Raw genomic sequence first — 15,995 nt, forward strand, 5'->3', positions numbered from 1 at the left:
TTTTGCATGTTACAATAAAAGTTGATTGATACTGCTTCTCGGGCCTAAGCCCATATTTCAAAAGTGGACCGTTAAGTCAGTTAAAGAGGCCCGCCGCGTTGATGAATCTCTTATCCTTTTTAGATATTTTTTTCTTTTACGAAAACCCACGGCCACTAACCGTAAAGACACTTCTTTTGATTCTTCTCTTTCTTCTACTACTTAACTCGCTTTGCCTGACTCACTGAGTCATGGCGCTTCTGAGGCCGCATCTTCATCCCTTTCACTCCAACACTCTCCTCCGCCACTCCAGCTATCCTTCCGCCGACGCTGGCGGTGGCCTCATCGTCTATCCCACGTATGGTCGTCGTCACCACCGTTGTTGCTCCGCGATTGCGATCGACGCGCCGTCGTCTATGGCGGGAGTGACGCCGATTCGATGGGGTTACACTAGCGTTCAAGGATTCCGAGATGAGATGGAGGACGACATCGTCATCCGTTCCGATGCTCTTGATAACTTCTCATACGCCGCGGTTTTCGACGGCCACGCTGGATCGTCCTCTGTCAAATTCCTTAGGTAACTAACTTGTCATGCGAGCTCTGTTTTTTCTAGGGTTTCGTTGGTGATGGTGATGATGATGTGATGACAGGGAAGAGCTGTATAAGGAGTGTGTTGGAGCATTGCAAGCTGGATCGTTGTTAAATGGAGGTGATCTTGCTGCAATCAAGGAAGCTTTGATTAAGGCCTTTGAAAGCGTGGATCGTAATTTGCTCAAATGGTGAAATTTAGCTTAGTTTCTTAGGGATTGAATGAATTTTTTTTTTTTTTCCTATGGTTTGGTGTGAAGTGATTTATCCTCATACGTTTCCACCAGGCTAGAAGCAAACGGTGAAGAAGAAGACGAATCAGGTTCAACAGCCACTGTAATGTTCATCAGAAATGATGTTTCCTTCATTGCACATATTGGTGATTCGTGCGCAGTAAGCCTTCTTATTAACTCTAGTTGTGGAGTTTTTTTTTATCTATGAAGCATTGTCACTTGGTCATGTATGAAGTCTTTTGTCGATGCATTGAAATAGGTTTTATCTCGGTCTGGGCAAATCGAGGAATTGACTGATTACCATCGGCCATATGGAAGCAGTAAGGCAGCTATACAGGAAATGAAAAGGATTAAAGAAGCAGGTGGATGGGTGTGTCTTCTTATTTAACATGTTTTAAAAACACTTCTCATATTATCACTGACTTTGTTTGTGAGGACTTGGCTTAATTATGGATTGGCTTGCTCTCTTCATTCATTTAGATTGTCAATGGAAGGATTTGTGGAGACATAGCTGTATCTCGTGCTTTTGGTGACATCCGGTTCAAGACAAAGAAGGATGAGTTGGGTTCTTTCTCTTCTTCTTCTTCTTCTTTTTCTTTATGCTGCATCATTGCTCATAAAAGTTTATATACACAGGATGTTAAAGAAAGGTGTTGATGAAGGAAGATGGTCTGAGAAGTTTGTTTCGAGGTACCAAACTTTTTCAAATGCTGTTTCTACTTTTTCGAATGATTTCTATGTTCTGAGTTTGTCGACTAAATTAATTCTCAGAATCGAGTTTAAAGGAGACATGGTTGTCGCAACTCCAGACATCTTCCAAGTACCTATTACATCGGATGTGGAATTCATTATTTTAGCTTCTGATGGATTATGGGACTACATGAAAAGGTTTCCTTTTTATTTAACCCATTCAATCATATGGCTTTTATCTGGGAGAAGTTCAGAGCTTACAGTGATCAATGTTTCGTTGATGCAGTTCAGATGTGGTTAGTTACGTAAGGGATCAGCTTCGGAAACATGGAAATGTGCAGGCAAGATTTTTTTAATCTTCTTATCAATTAGTTTCTACAACACATGTATATGGCTATAAGGCTGAACTACTCTCCTCTAATGTCTATTTTGTAACAGCTTGCTTGTGAATCTCTTGCGCAAGTAGCTCTGGTAAATAACGCAAAACTCTCCTCAGCGCTCAGACTATCTATAATTAGGGACCCAAAACTGACAGTTTGGTGATTTTCTTGCCACCTTTCAGGACCGACGATCTCAGGACAACATCAGCATCATCATTGCTGATCTAGGGTAGGGGGTTCTTTTCCACTACTACATGAAACCTCTATATAGAAAATCTATTTAAACTCTTAACGTGTTTTGGTTTTGATTTTTGCATTAACAGAAGAACAGAGTGGAAGAATCTTCCTGCGCAGCGACAGAACGTGGTGGTTGAACTGGTTCAGGCTGCAGCGACTGTCGGTTTAGTTACTGTTGGCATATGGATGTCTTCGTATCTATCTTAAGTGAATTGAACATTCGTCTCTTTCTTTAGTGTATATAAAACGTGTAACTATGTCTAACTCTCTAGTCTACCCATAGAAATGGAGTTATGAAGATACCTCAGAAACAAAACCAGCTTTGTATCTTATATATCAACACTTTTCACAAGCGTTGAATCTACAATTACATACAAAGAAATGCAGCTTCCAGCAAAAACAACAATGACATACATAGTCATGTAAACAAAACTCTGTAAGCAAAAGGAGACAATAGAAACATCCATGTATCTCTCCCACATTCATATCTTCTTGAGGAATTCCATGATGTGAGTACCATAGGCTCTGCAAACAACTTGGAAGCCCTGGAACCCAGAAGCTTTGGCCAAGGCCTCAAATTCCTCCTCAGTTCGTTCTTTGCCTCCGGGGTTGTGAGCCAACATGAGGCAGTCCATGTGGACAACTTCTTTTGTCATGAGGCTCGAGTCTGGCACCACCGGAAGTATAGATTCTGCCACTATCATCTTACCGTTGACTGGGAGCGCTTTGTAGCAGTTCTTCAGAAAATTCAAACAGTGTTGATCGCTCCAATCATGACATATCCACTGTCACATGTGAGAAGTTTTGTAAAACCAAATGCCTAGCTAGGATACATGTTTTATGACTACTATGCTAAAAATAGTTGTTATGAACTTGTTACCAACAATCAAAATAGGACTAGTTTACCAACCTTCATGAAGATGGCATCTGCTTTAGGAACATTCACAAACATATCTCCCCCAATATGTTCAATACCTAAATTATCCGACAAAACTCCCATCTCAAAGTCAATCTTAGGACATTAAACTTTCCATGAAAACATATCGAAATACCTTAAAGAGAAGCATATATACCAGGATAGGAGATGGCTTCCTTAATGACATGAGGGAGATCATAAAGGATGCCTTTGATGTGTGGGTGCTTGGATACAATCATACGGAGAGTGACTCCAATGCCACCACCAACATCTACCAATGAAGACAAACCCTCAAAGCCGTTGTATGTTTCCAGAATCTTGGTCATGACGATGGTTGTGTGGTTCGACATTCCATTGTTGAACACTTTGTTAAATCTCGGGTCGACCCCCTGGTACTCGAAAGCGTCCATACCAAATGCCTTGTCGAATGGAACTCCGCCTTCAAGAACAGCATCTTTCAGATGGTACCTGTACTCATAAACACATATTTCACTCATCTCATCTTAAATGTTTCTTAGTGTTGAGTTAGAAAAGGTTAGAACAATTTACCAGCTCTCCATAAAGACTCTGTCTCTGTTCAAATGACAGAGTGCAGCAAGTGAGGCTCCGCGTTCGTTCTTAGTCAGGTACTTACAGACTGGTTCCAGTCCATATAGACGCTCCACACCGCCATCAATAAGCTTACGAACAGAGCAGGTCAAGATAGAGTAAGCCGCAAGCAACCGGAGGATCCGGTCGACCATGACTGGAGCATCAGGGTTCGTGGTCGGAAGATGGGAAGCTATCTCGGAGGGGGACAGTTGACCGCCATTCTTGGATATGATCTCGAGCAGGTCAAGCTCTAACGCCGATGTTAGAACCATCGGAAGCACGGTGGCACCGGCGAGCTGCATAGCAAAGAGGTTGGCCTCTTCGTCGGAGATTTTTGCTGGAGTGAGCTGTGTCTCAGCCACAGATCCCATTATGACTCTGTTTCGTTTCTTTCCCACCTTTTTAAACGGCTTTGGTGTCTGTTTCGAGAGTGAGGTGATGTGATGAGTTATATTTATACTAAAAAGATACTAGATATTAAAATTGGTGCCCTATTATTAGATTATATAGCTTACATTTTTTTATAGTTGCATATACGGAACTACCCACCCTGACGTTTCAAAAGTGAACAGATGACCAAAATTACTATTAAAAGTGGGTGGGACGTTAAATGTCGTCGATGACCAAAATTACTAGGAAAGAAACGCATGGCTTATGCCACAGTTGGTGTGGTTTCAAACTTTGAGCTACTACATTTTTTTGGGCATATATATATTTATAAATATCTCCGTGTGTCTTAACGTCCCATGTAAATAATATAATTTAAAAAAGATATGAGATTTAATAATTTGATTCATGTAAAATCAATATTTTAGATATTATCAAGTTTAAACACCTAAATTGATATTAACATTCAATAAAAAAAACAGCAACGTTCTTAGACATTTTCTTATTGTATATAAATCATTTTTGTGAAGAATTTGAAGATTGAATCAAACCTGAAAAAAGGACAATTGACAAAAATAGCACACATTTAAGTTTTTGTTCTAAAACTAGCACACACATTCAAATATTCCAAATTTAGCACAAATTTGTATATTATTAAAAATAAAATATTAATAAATTAGAACAATAATCTCTCTCACATCTGAAACAAAATCGTGACATTGTAATGACCGTGTTCTCTCTCACTCCTCCCTCTCCGTCGATTCCAAAACCAAATGCAAACGGTGTACCACTGACGAACCCAATCAGATCTGAATCGGAGGTGAGTCATCGTCGGTCGGTGTATCATCGTCGGTCAATCAACGCTGGTATCACGTTCATGTATCAGATTCATGATTCTTCTTCGTCTTCATGTCATTGTTCATCATATGGTCTTCCTAGTGTAAGCTTTATATCCATTTTCACTTGCTATTCTTCTTTTATTGTAGAAATTGTAAGCATTGTAACTTTTATATGTATGTGATTTTGACTTTTCCAAATCCCTAAAAACCTAAATCACCATATTCTTATCAATTTAGTTAGGCTAGTATTTGAGGACATAAGCAAACCAGAACTTGAGATGATTCAGTGTTGGTTTTATGTGTATATGATTTGCAGTTGTAATTTTTATGTGTGTGTGTGATTAAGGTTTTTGATTATGGAAGTCTCGTTCTTTCTTACTTGAATTTGTTGCAGAAATTAAAGAATCAAGTTATTGTTGACTGCTAAATAATTTATATTAGTCTACTTAACTTGGTCGTTTTAGCTTTGTAAGAACAAGTTTATTGTAAGTATATTTGCGACGAGCCTTGAAATTGGATGTTCTTGTTGCTTATTGAGATGGTCTTGGAGTTGAGTTAGGCCTAGCATGCACCATCAATTAAGCTTCTATCTTTGTGTTGTTAGATTTATATACTACCTAATGATAAATTTAAAGTGTGTTTGCCACAGGATTTGAACCTTGCCCATAATTGATATGTTACGGTTTTGACTCACTTTGACCCCGTTTATTTGATAGTTTTGTAGTTGTTTGAGTCCTTTTCAGGTTATAATAAGAGGCTAGGAAGCTAAAAGCAAGGATTGGAACAGCAGGAGCAATCGGAGCAGAAAGGAGTTGAATTGGAGCAGAAAAGCTGATTTTAGACCCAGGAGCACATGCTCCCGATTTCCGAGCACATGCTCCCAACTCTACGGATTCATGACGACACGTGGCAAGCATCTAGGCGCCGATTCCCTGCCTAATTCCCCTTATTTTAGGCGATCCTTTGTGAGAGAAAGAGGGCTGAGATCGCTTTTTAATAGGAAGATTTGAATTTGGATTCTTTCCTTATTTTTCTCTACTTGTATGCTATTTAACCTAGGGTTTTTAGGGGACAGAATATACTTTTTCTTTTTGGTTTTTGAGCGACGTTTTTGGGTAAGAGGGAGAAGAGCGGCTACCTTGTGAAGCATTCTCTGAACCCTTTTTATTTTTATGTCATTGAATTTCTCATCTTTTGCTATGATTCATTTCTCTATGTCTGAGTAGTTTTCTTTGCTAGATTAGGGGTTTCAAAAGGGGTTTCATGGGTTAGCAACAGAACACAAATAGGGCTTTATATAATCGATTGTCTTCACTATTGTTAGACTTAATGCTTAGGTTGATTTGATCACCCAATCTATGATTCTAGGTTTATCTATTCATCAAAAGTGTAATAGGTTGCTAGAAAAGACATTAGTGGGCAAATTATCCTAGACCTGCGAAAGTTGATGTGTAGGTGATTTGTGAACTTATCATTCCTGTTCTTTAATGCTTGTCTGCGATTCTGGGCTCAAACGACAGTTTAGGGTTTATGGACCGCCGAGCATGTGCTCCGGATGTCTGAGCACGTGCTCCGCGTTTCCGCACAGAATCGATCAGATAGAGTTATTGATACCACGACAGTGGATCAGTTTATATTTATGTTTGAGTTCTAGACTGGTACTTAATCTATGCCCTGAATAGTTGTTTAGTTGCTATCTCTGAAATTCCCGAGAATTACCCCTGATCTAGTGTTTTGCTTATTGCCTTTTTATACCGTTTTAATCGCGTTACTGTTACCAAACAAACCCAACTTTGAATTGTCTTAGCTTGAAATTGAACCAATAGAACCATAGAGTAAAACTTGGTCTTCGTGGGATTCGACCCCTAAGTACTACTTCTTTGCTGTGCACTTGCAGTAGGAAAATAGGGTTTAAAACTCTGTGTATCAACAATACAACCTTTTTAAAAAAGAAATCAATTGTCTTATCTCTTATGTATAATATGTTGTCATCCTTATTGATTGTTGCTTGTGTATTGTTTATTGTTTTTTGCTTGTGTATTGATGTGTTTCTTAGTCACATTTGAAAATTCAGGAAGCATTGTTGCAAATTCAGAAAGACTTTCCTGAAACATATTTCCTGTTTTCATTATTACTTTGGAGCCCACCAAGTAAGTCCTAAACTTCTCAAAGGCGAAAACTATGGCGAGGAGCGTAAGCATTTTATTGCAGGAAATGGGGATTGATCATTGCTTGTTGGAGTTTATCTTATACTTCACTCAATTGGGGAGATAAGAGTATGTAATTCAAAATTTGCTTCAGTTAGCTTCTGATTACAAGGTAGTAGCAGTATTGCAGTAGCTGTGGAATTGTTCTCATAATCAGTGCATCTAATGCAATATATGATGTGTTTGGCTCTTATTATTGTGGTAACATTGGTAGTTCATGTGGTAATTAACTTTGTAGAGACACATATATGGTCAGAAAGAATTGGAGCTGCAATAGCACTCAGAATTAAAGACGAACGGTGCTCATACAAGATTGAAGGCTTCAGTTGCCATATGAGATTGAAGTATTTACTGTTTGAGTCTTTGTATTCACATGGTCTTTGTTTTAGCATTAGGATTTTGGTTATGAAAGATAGTTTGGATGGTTTTCACCACAAAACTTGTTTTAAAACATATTCAGGGAGGTTTTGTATTAATTCTCTTGATATTTTGGTAGATAGCTATGTTTTCACCGGTAAACATATAAGAAAGATTTGAATGTAACATTCAGGAAGGATTCTCATATATTTATGAATGATTTCTTGAATTTCAGGAAGACCGTCATGAAAAGAAAAAAAGAGCATTAGGAAGGAGTCATTGACGTTTAGGAAGAACTCCTTGAAATTTAGGAAGAATTCATTGACGTTAGGAAGATCTTCCTAAAACATCATGTTGGATATTTCTATTTGCTACCTTTATTGTAAAACACCAATATGTGCACATAATCAAATCATTATACATCACTAATGAAGTAATATGTGATACAATAAAGCAAAACACATATAAAGAGATTTATAAACACATTTTTAAAAAATTTAGGAAGGATTCCATAGCTTTTAGGAAGGTGTTCTTGAATTTTAGGAAGACCTTCTATAATGACAAACTCAAACTTCCACTCAAGTGCCCATTTTCCCATCTTCATCATCAACTCTCTGTTTTGTTCTTGAAATATTTGTCATCATGTATACCATCAATCACTTGAGTTAGACCTGAAAACCTTATTCAACAACATGATCAGTCCATGAATTCAATTTTTGTTTTAAGATTACTTCAAGAGATATCTTATATATCACCCCACATTTAAACTAGTTCTGCAACACTACCAGATTGATTAATCTTAAAACTCCAAGAAACACTACCAAGTTGATCTATACCTTTAGCAAAACAATTCAAAAACTCATAGCAAGCTAGATACCTACCAATTCAAATCAGTCCTTCTAATATCCATCTCCTTACAAGCTTCACTATAACATTCTTATAGAAGCTTCAAAGCCTTGATTCATCAGTTTCTTATGCTTCTCTTTCCCCATTTCTGAAAAATGTGCACTACACATCATCTGTTTTTGACAAACAAAAAGCTCACTCACACATTACACTAACATACAAAAAAAAGTTTAAAGATTGGTGTTTTTTGTTAGTTAACTGATTTGCAATGATTTGAAAAGAGAAGCAAGATTAAAGAGAGCTTATGAACAAATCCCAGAGTCCAAAACTCCAATTGATTTGAAATCTTATTTGATCCCACTCATCATTGGTAACTCTCTCTCATGTTCTTCATTTTCCTACACACAACAACAAGTCAGAATTTATTCCATTTTCGTGGCCGTGGGAATTCGCGTGACTGAAACGACGGTGGCGGTGGATTTGTTGTATGCAAAAAATGAGCTCATGGCCTTCATCAACACCACAATCAAATTGAAATCTATCGTCCCTCCAAATCTAGAAAACCCAAGCTCCAAACACATGCTCTTTCTTCAAAAACAAAGCTTGTGGAGTCGTCGGAGATTTTGCCGATTTAGTACGACTCTAAGCTTCTTGTAAGACTCTAATTATTATTTTTTTCTCTTTTTATTATTAATTAATATAATAATTAATTTTAGAAAAATGCTAGTTTTGGAAAACTTGAGTGTGTGTGCTAACTTTGGAAGAAAAACCTAGAATAGTGCTAGTGTAATGTATTTCTCAAAAAAAAAAAAAAGGAGTAACCGTGAAATTAGATATAAATATTTATTTTTAAGTAACACTCTTATATTCCCCAAAGATCCAAGAAAATGCTTAGTTATATCGTCTAGCACATCTTCTCTTTTTGGTCATACACCCCAAAGACCTCTATGAGTGCGATTTAGAACTATTGTTACTGAAAGAGTATGTTAGCTAGCTCTATCCAATTATATGCAAACGCAAATTGATTAATAAAATATATACAATAGTTAAAAACAAGATTAGTTAGCTCTATCAAAAGTCATGTAGGACAATGTGCAATGTGCACTCTTCAAAAGTTATTTATCAACATAATTAACCATGGTGGAGCTTATGCCCGTAATCTCGTAGCCTTAAGACAACCAATCTAGACTAGATGAATTAAGAAGTAACTTAAACGGCAAAAAATTGTGATTAACATTTGTAAAGAAAACACAAAAAAAAATTAGCTAGAGTTCATCATGATCAAAATAGTCTTCGTCGTCCAAGCCTTCGTGATGAACTGCCTTGTAAAACACATCTTCATGGTGCAACATCTCTTCGAGTGATAGTTTACCATCTTTATCCTCATCCGCCTATAAAATTATAATAGAAGAAATTATTGGACGTTAATATATAGGATTAACATACACATCTACTTAGACATATATAGTTGATTTCACATCACCATTTTTTTTTACCAATTAATGTGCGTAAAATCGGACTAGTCAATAACATATACATACACGATTAAAGTTTTCTCAAAGTTAATTATGAGGAAGAAAGGTTAAGAAAAAGATATAGGTTGAGAGAGAGAAAGACTAACCTCGTGACAAAGGAAAGTAGAGTAGTATTTGGCGTAACTCATCTCACCAGGTTGAAGATAATGCAAAATGGGCCGAAGCTCATCGGCCACGAGGAACCTGTCTTTGTCTCTGTCCAGCTCTGTGAACAGAAGCTGAGGCGTTGGCACACTTTCATCCTCTTCCTTCTCGAACTTTGCAAACTCTTTGTACATTTCGTATGCGTTCTCTACAAACTCTTTGTACTCTAGCTTCCCATCACCGTTCGTGTCCATGCCCCTATATTTTTTATATCAAACAACACGTACGTACGACGTCTTTTCTAGTTAATTAAACCTACATTAATTCATCATCTCAGTTGAAACGACAATTTATATCAAGAAATGCTTACGTCATTCGCTCCTTTAGAACCCATCTTTGAATATCTCCGTTTCTGCTGTCTTCAGGGTGCAAGAAACTGCATGTAAATTGATTTATATTATTATTTCTGAAATATTTATATATGAAAAAGAGTTATTTTTGAAAATATTAAATGAATTTACTTGTTGAACTCTTCAATGTCGAGAGAGCCATTATGGTCAAAATCGGAATTCTTGAATTTCTCCATCCACCAACCAGCTTCACCGTGACCTTTCTCGTTTCTCTCTGTATTCGTTTCATCATTGTTCATTGCATAATCAACAAGAAAGTTCTTTAAAAAATATCAAATACGCAAAAGTTAATTAATATAATTACCAATGTCTTTCTTAGAGAATTGAGGCAGGTACTCCTCAAAGGTTATGACACCATCCTTGTCCTTATCTTGTAGCTCGAGTTCGTTGGCGGTTCTGTAACCCATGTTGTCCTCGGTCTGCTGCATCATCCATGTCTGAAGCTCTTTCAAGCTCACAAACCCATCTCTTGGTGATGCGTCAAGCAGAGGAAACAAGAATTTGATCCTCATTGTCGTGTTAAGCCTCCTTTCTTGTACAAAATACTCTGCAAACGTATCATCTTTATCCTCCTTCGCAGCCTCCACGGTATTTGTATTAGCTTCTTTCTCATGAGACACCCTCTCAATCCGGGTTACCAGAGGGTCAAACACAGGCAGTTCAAGCCTGCGCCCAATGCGGCGGCTTATAAGACCCTCAATAGATTCAGTCTGGTTTTGTTTTCTCGGAGCAAGGAGTATGAGGAAGATGAGGGCGACGGTTAGTAGGACGTAAACCACCACCATGGCCATTTTCCGGTAGCCAAAGGTGGGGTTCTATGGAGAAAAAATGAAAGGGCCACAAAGATTGCTAAGTTCTTTTTTTTCTTTTTCTTTTTTGCTTTATTGAGGTAATCAATAAACTCATTAATTTATGTTCTATCAACCGTTATTTAGCCGCCAAAGTCGGTTATTCCTTTGTTGAGAGGATCCAATGAGTCTCTCTCTACCTCTATCTCTCTCTGTATATGTATATATGTGTGTATATATAGCAAACCAATAAAACCGGTTACGATGTTACAAAGCCTGAAGGAACAAAAGATTATTGCAAAAGAAGAAGAAATTAAAGAACAAGACTTCGAAACATCCAAGTGATTTTGTGTTGGAACGATATATGGTAGGGATGAGAGAAAAGTTTAACGCAAAGAAAAGCCTTCTTACTAAGTCACTTGATCATATACATTGCAGAATTAGAGAAGACGTGGTTAGTATTTGTTTAGTCTGTCTGTTTTGCAGTATCTCGGATCCAGGGCCAGTCTGATTCACAGAGATCGAGCGGAGAGTTTCCATCATCATCTTTAGCAGCTGTATTAGCTTTCTTCTTCACCAGAAACTCAGCGATGGCTTCTCTGTCGCATACAACAGCATAATGCAAAGGGGTTTGTCCTTCATTGTCCTGTTCAACACAATTACCAAAACACATGAATACAGAAGCTGGTACTTGTTGCTCGAGTAGGAATTTTGTCTTTCTTCACCTTAGCATTCACATCGGCGTTCTTATCGACAAGAACTTTGGCGATGTTGAAGTGGCCACGGTCTATAGCCCAGTGCAATGGTGTGCGACCTTCACTGTCTGCAGTTTACGGAAAATTATAGAGCAAATCCAACATCACGAGAATAAACTTTCAAGAAACAGAATTAACAAACAGAGAACTAACCCTTCGCATCTATAGGAATGCCGCTTTCAATGCTTTTCAGCAAATTATCAACTTCTCCTTCTCTAGCAAATGCGTGGATAGCATCAATCTTCCTGAGAGATAAAACAATTGAAAATGCAAGAATTAGTGAGCAGAGGATTAGTGTTCCATTCAGAGTTCCAAAATATTGTTGCCATGAGACAAATATAGCCATTTCCGCCAACAAATCATTGTTGCAGCTAGCATGAGACGATAATGATACATAATAACCTGAGTTTATGAATCTCTGATTTTCCATATGTAAAAATTACGATATCTATATCTTATCTAGACAATCAGCAACCAAACAGAGAACTCAAGGAAAAAGAAGTAAAACACATATTAACACAAGAAGAGAACCTTACAACTCATTTTCAGATTCCTCTTCATAAACCAATGAGCTAAAAACTGGCCCTGGCCCCATGGTTCCTCTTGAATTGGAGGCTGCATCATCCCCACCCACACTTTCAGCTTTCTGTTAGAGAAGATCCACATGAACAGGTGCAGAGGATTAAAAAAAAAGAAGCAAATAAAATGAAAACAAATAAGAGGGAAAACAAGATTTATACCACGCCACCGTCTAACCAAGTTGGGTAAAGCTGAGTGACAATCTCAATATACTTCTCCATCGCTTCTTCAGGAGGCATAGCACCCAGTTTCTGCCATGCTTGCCTGATATAGAAGAAGATCATCAATCAATAGAACCATGAACAATCAAAAGTTACAGCAACGAAACCACATCATCTATTCTTACTGTAGTTCCATAAGGCAAAAAAGCTAGCTAGGTGATAACATGATACACCCAATACAAGTCCTCATGCACGGAGAACCATAAAAACCTCAAATTTCTGACTCAAATCATTCTCAAAAACAGTTGAATAAAAAAACCAGAAACAAATACAGAAGCTAATGGCACAAAGCAGAGAGAGAGAGAGAGAGACCACTTGGCACGAGCAGTCATCTTGAGAGCTGAAGGCTGAGGAGCAGTACACGGCCCTTCCGTAGCAATTTTATACAATCCGTAAAGCTGCTGCTGCACATCGTTAGGTACCTTCTGCGAAAGCCGATCTGAAGCGGCAGTAGTGACGAAAAGAGTGGCGGCGCTGAAAGCCTCATCGAGTTCCGTGCTCTCGACGCCTTCCCAATCATCATCATCTTCTTCCTCGCTACCGTCACCAGCGACGCTATCACTTCTAGAGCTACCCTGCTCCGCCACAATCGAATCCGCCTCACCTCCGCCGCCGCTAGATAATTCGAGACTTCGCGAGTCAACCCCGTCAGGTTTAGACTCCAACCGAGGCTCCTCGTGGTGACGAGTAAGCGAGAGATTGTCTTCTTTAAACGTGACTACGATCGAGATCAGCTTAGCCAGAAGGTAAGAGAAGATCAAACCTAAGATCACAGACTGAGCAAGTTGAGCCCAATCACCCATTACTTCCGAAAACCGAAATCAAATTTCTCAGAAAAACGAAAACTAGCGCCGACAGTTAAAAAAAAAAAAACCCTAGAAAAAATTCAAAACAGAGTCACCAGGAGGACGAAGAAGAGAGAAGGGAACCCTAGGGATCTGGAGAGACAAAAAAAGGAACAAGCTAGCTTTGTGTTGTTGTTTTTTTCACCGATTTAGTCACCAAAACAAAAGAAAAAAAGAGAAGTTGCTTTTTCGTTGTGGGGCGTTAAGACTTTTTTATTGAATTGAATGAAGTTTAAAGACGACGACGACACAACCCAAAAAAAAAAACTTGCCGAGGAGTGACGACAGATCACATATGGGTCTAATTGAGGAAGAAGTGAACGTGTTGTTGTACCCTTATTTTTTTTTTCTCATCTAAAGGATCTAATCTAACTCAACAAATAATATTCCACAACAACACGTAAAAAATAGTTGAATTTTTCATTTATAAGAATGGTTAAATTCTGCGGTGGGATCGTGGAAGAAAATACATCTCGAAGACGTGCATGGTGTGGGGATGATTAAAGGGCTTGAATCATACGACACGTAAATTGATATGTATCCATAAGCAAAAAAAAAATAAGCTAGACCACAAACTTGAACGCATTAGATTCACGTGAAGTGGGCATGACAATGAAATCCAACTTTCTTTTTTCTTTTCTTCTCAATGTTTATAACAAAAGCAAAAAAAAAAAAAAAGTTATACATGATACTATTTAATAGTTCCACTTCCAAACATTGCTTGCTCAAATGAGCATCTCATGTAGAGAAGAAACCCAGACCAACCCACCCATTTGAGATGAGTGAATCATTTACATGGAATACTCATTTAAGCAAGAAACATTAGGAAGTGGAAGGAGATTTTATCACTTTTTGTGACTTTTGTCCATGAGAGTAAGAGAGATGACTCTATTCATATATATATATGAGCAACGTGACTGCACAAACTATAGAAAAGTTTACGGATATACCCTCTACTCAAACAAGAAACTACCACCAACCCAGGCCACCATACTAAATATCTTAATAACTCAAGACACACTTAACCAAACACTTGAACAAGACTTGTAAGTAAAGCCATGGAATGGTAGCTAAAAGCTTGACTTTTATCCAACAATCAAACATTCTCAACCAAACCACATCCCTGGGGGATTCATTCCCCAATGTATAGTAAATCAACACAAAAAAAGGTATTTTTCTCAATTACTTACCCTTTGATCTGTAAGGGCTCACTTTAACCTGTGGAATTGTTTGGAAGACTATTCGTGTTGTTCTCCATAACGGCAGTGGATGTTTTCCCCTTCTATGAGCTTCTCAACTGCATCGATAGGAAGACCCACCAGCTCTAACGTCTTTTCCCACACTCTGTGTGCAGTTTCTGTGTTGTGTGCTTCTTCGGAAGGATTTGCAGGGCGGCAATCTTGAGAGATGAACGGACAAACAGGCCAATCATCTGTTTTTAGTGTTTCCCAGTACTCTGGAACCTGAGGGTCTGTGGCCGAGAATAGAGAACTTCTACAACCTTCTTGGGGTGAAAATATGAAATATGGTATGATGGCGTAAAGAGCTTGAAGAAACCTCGGTAGATCCCTGGCCTACAGAATTTGGAAACAAATCGGCAATTTTATGTAATGAAGTTCTGACAAAACAGAGTAATCCTGCATCTGTAACTAAATGGAGTGAATCTTATACTCACAACATTTGTTAGGACAACACCGGGAGATAGACAAACGACGCTAACTCCTGTTTCTAGAGGGAGCTTTTTGAATAGAATGCTACTAAACATAATCTGGAAGATGAAGGAAACCATAGACTTAGCTCACCAATTTCTCAAAATAAGCTATTTCAAAAATACATAACTGCTGAAGAAGGAAAAATTTAAATACCATTACTGTAAGCTAACCTGGGCAAGCTTGCTGCTTGAGTATCCTATAAGGCTTGAGTACTTACGTCTACCAGAGACAACATTCATGTCATCCGGGTCAACAAAACCGACACAATGCATCTACAAAAGCAAATCCCACAACTCATTAACTTGAATCGAAAAGAAAATACCCAACGACAACAAATGTAAGCTGTTCCAGTTTTCATACAAACAGCAAGGCCACATAGTTTCACTGAACTAACTAATGACGTATTGCAGGTGGTAGAGTTCGGTCATGGTAGTATAATTTGGGCCGAAACTATCAACAAGCTTGGGTTTGTTTCGTTCCTCTATACCAAGACTCTGTTGATATAATATTTAGAGAGAACTATATTGCTCATCTATATATTCTACAATCAATTGACAAGAACACTATACAAACAAATCAAACCTTTACAGCATATTACTCATACCAACGAGAACAGAAAAGTAGAGAACAGAGACTTAGAGCCAGCAGTGTCAGTGATGATAAAACTTACAACGGAATTCACATTGATGATTCGGCTAGGAGAGCCTCGGATCAGAGACGGCAAAAGAAGCACTGAAAGTAGGGCTGGAGCTAAATGATTCACTTGCATGTGTTGCTCGTATCCATCCTCTGAGAATTTTTGCGCCTCTGCACAAA

At 38.2% G+C, this 15,995-nt stretch overlaps 5 protein-coding genes across 8 annotated transcripts in view; 1 reads left to right on the forward strand and 4 right to left on the reverse strand.

Moving 5' to 3' along the window:
* On the forward strand, positions 136-2,459 carry LOC104722134 (protein phosphatase 2C 57). Its single transcript, XM_010440246.2, has 11 exons — positions 136-556; positions 630-758; positions 855-960; positions 1,060-1,170; positions 1,281-1,360; positions 1,437-1,490; positions 1,572-1,688; positions 1,777-1,831; positions 1,929-1,961; positions 2,053-2,099; positions 2,194-2,459. Exons 1-11 carry the CDS (start codon positions 231-233, stop codon positions 2,312-2,314), a joined length of 1,179 nt encoding a protein of 392 aa, XP_010438548.1. The 5' UTR covers positions 136-230; the 3' UTR covers positions 2,315-2,459.
* Positions 2,590-4,001, reverse strand: LOC104722135 (flavone 3'-O-methyltransferase 1-like). Its single transcript, XM_010440247.1, has 4 exons — positions 3,573-4,001; positions 3,181-3,491; positions 3,018-3,082; positions 2,590-2,892 (listed from the first exon to the last, which is right to left on the reverse strand). The coding sequence occupies exons 1-4, from the start codon at positions 3,983-3,985 to the stop codon at positions 2,590-2,592; spliced, it is 1,092 nt and encodes a 363-aa protein (XP_010438549.1). The 5' UTR covers positions 3,986-4,001.
* On the reverse strand, positions 9,334-11,144 carry LOC104722136 (calumenin-B). The gene is made up of 5 exons (XM_010440248.1): positions 10,584-11,144; positions 10,391-10,493; positions 10,240-10,305; positions 9,872-10,127; positions 9,334-9,641 (listed from the first exon to the last, which is right to left on the reverse strand). The coding sequence occupies exons 1-5, from the start codon at positions 11,068-11,070 to the stop codon at positions 9,516-9,518; spliced, it is 1,038 nt and encodes a 345-aa protein (XP_010438550.1). The 5' UTR covers positions 11,071-11,144; the 3' UTR covers positions 9,334-9,515.
* Positions 11,287-13,869, reverse strand: LOC104722138 (acyl-CoA-binding domain-containing protein 2-like). Its single transcript, XM_010440249.2, has 6 exons — positions 12,935-13,869; positions 12,563-12,665; positions 12,359-12,468; positions 11,976-12,067; positions 11,793-11,890; positions 11,287-11,713 (listed from the first exon to the last, which is right to left on the reverse strand). The coding sequence occupies exons 1-6, from the start codon at positions 13,423-13,425 to the stop codon at positions 11,534-11,536; spliced, it is 1,074 nt and encodes a 357-aa protein (XP_010438551.1). The 5' UTR covers positions 13,426-13,869; the 3' UTR covers positions 11,287-11,533.
* LOC104722139 (retinol dehydrogenase 11-like) overlaps positions 14,032-15,995 on the reverse strand; it is a 4,873-nt gene continuing 2,909 nt past the window's right edge. Inside the window, exons 4-7 of one of the 4 annotated variants that reach the window (XM_019232992.1) lie at positions 15,784-15,948; positions 15,350-15,451; positions 15,143-15,235; positions 14,032-15,041 (exon numbers count right to left, since the gene is read on the reverse strand). In XM_019232992.1, the coding sequence (XP_019088537.1) occupies positions 14,706-15,041; positions 15,143-15,235; positions 15,350-15,451; positions 15,784-15,948 (696 nt within the window). In that variant the 3' untranslated portion in view covers positions 14,032-14,705. Of the gene's footprint in view, positions 15,042-15,142; positions 15,236-15,349; positions 15,452-15,783; positions 15,987-15,995 lie in introns of all 4 variants that reach the window. The other 3 variants (XM_010440250.2, XM_010440251.2, XM_019232993.1) reach the window with 3 other exon arrangements.

Source organism: Camelina sativa, chromosome 11, assembly GCF_000633955.1.
Source record: "Camelina sativa cultivar DH55 chromosome 11, Cs, whole genome shotgun sequence".
Taxonomy (NCBI): Eukaryota; Viridiplantae; Streptophyta; class Magnoliopsida; order Brassicales; family Brassicaceae; genus Camelina; species Camelina sativa.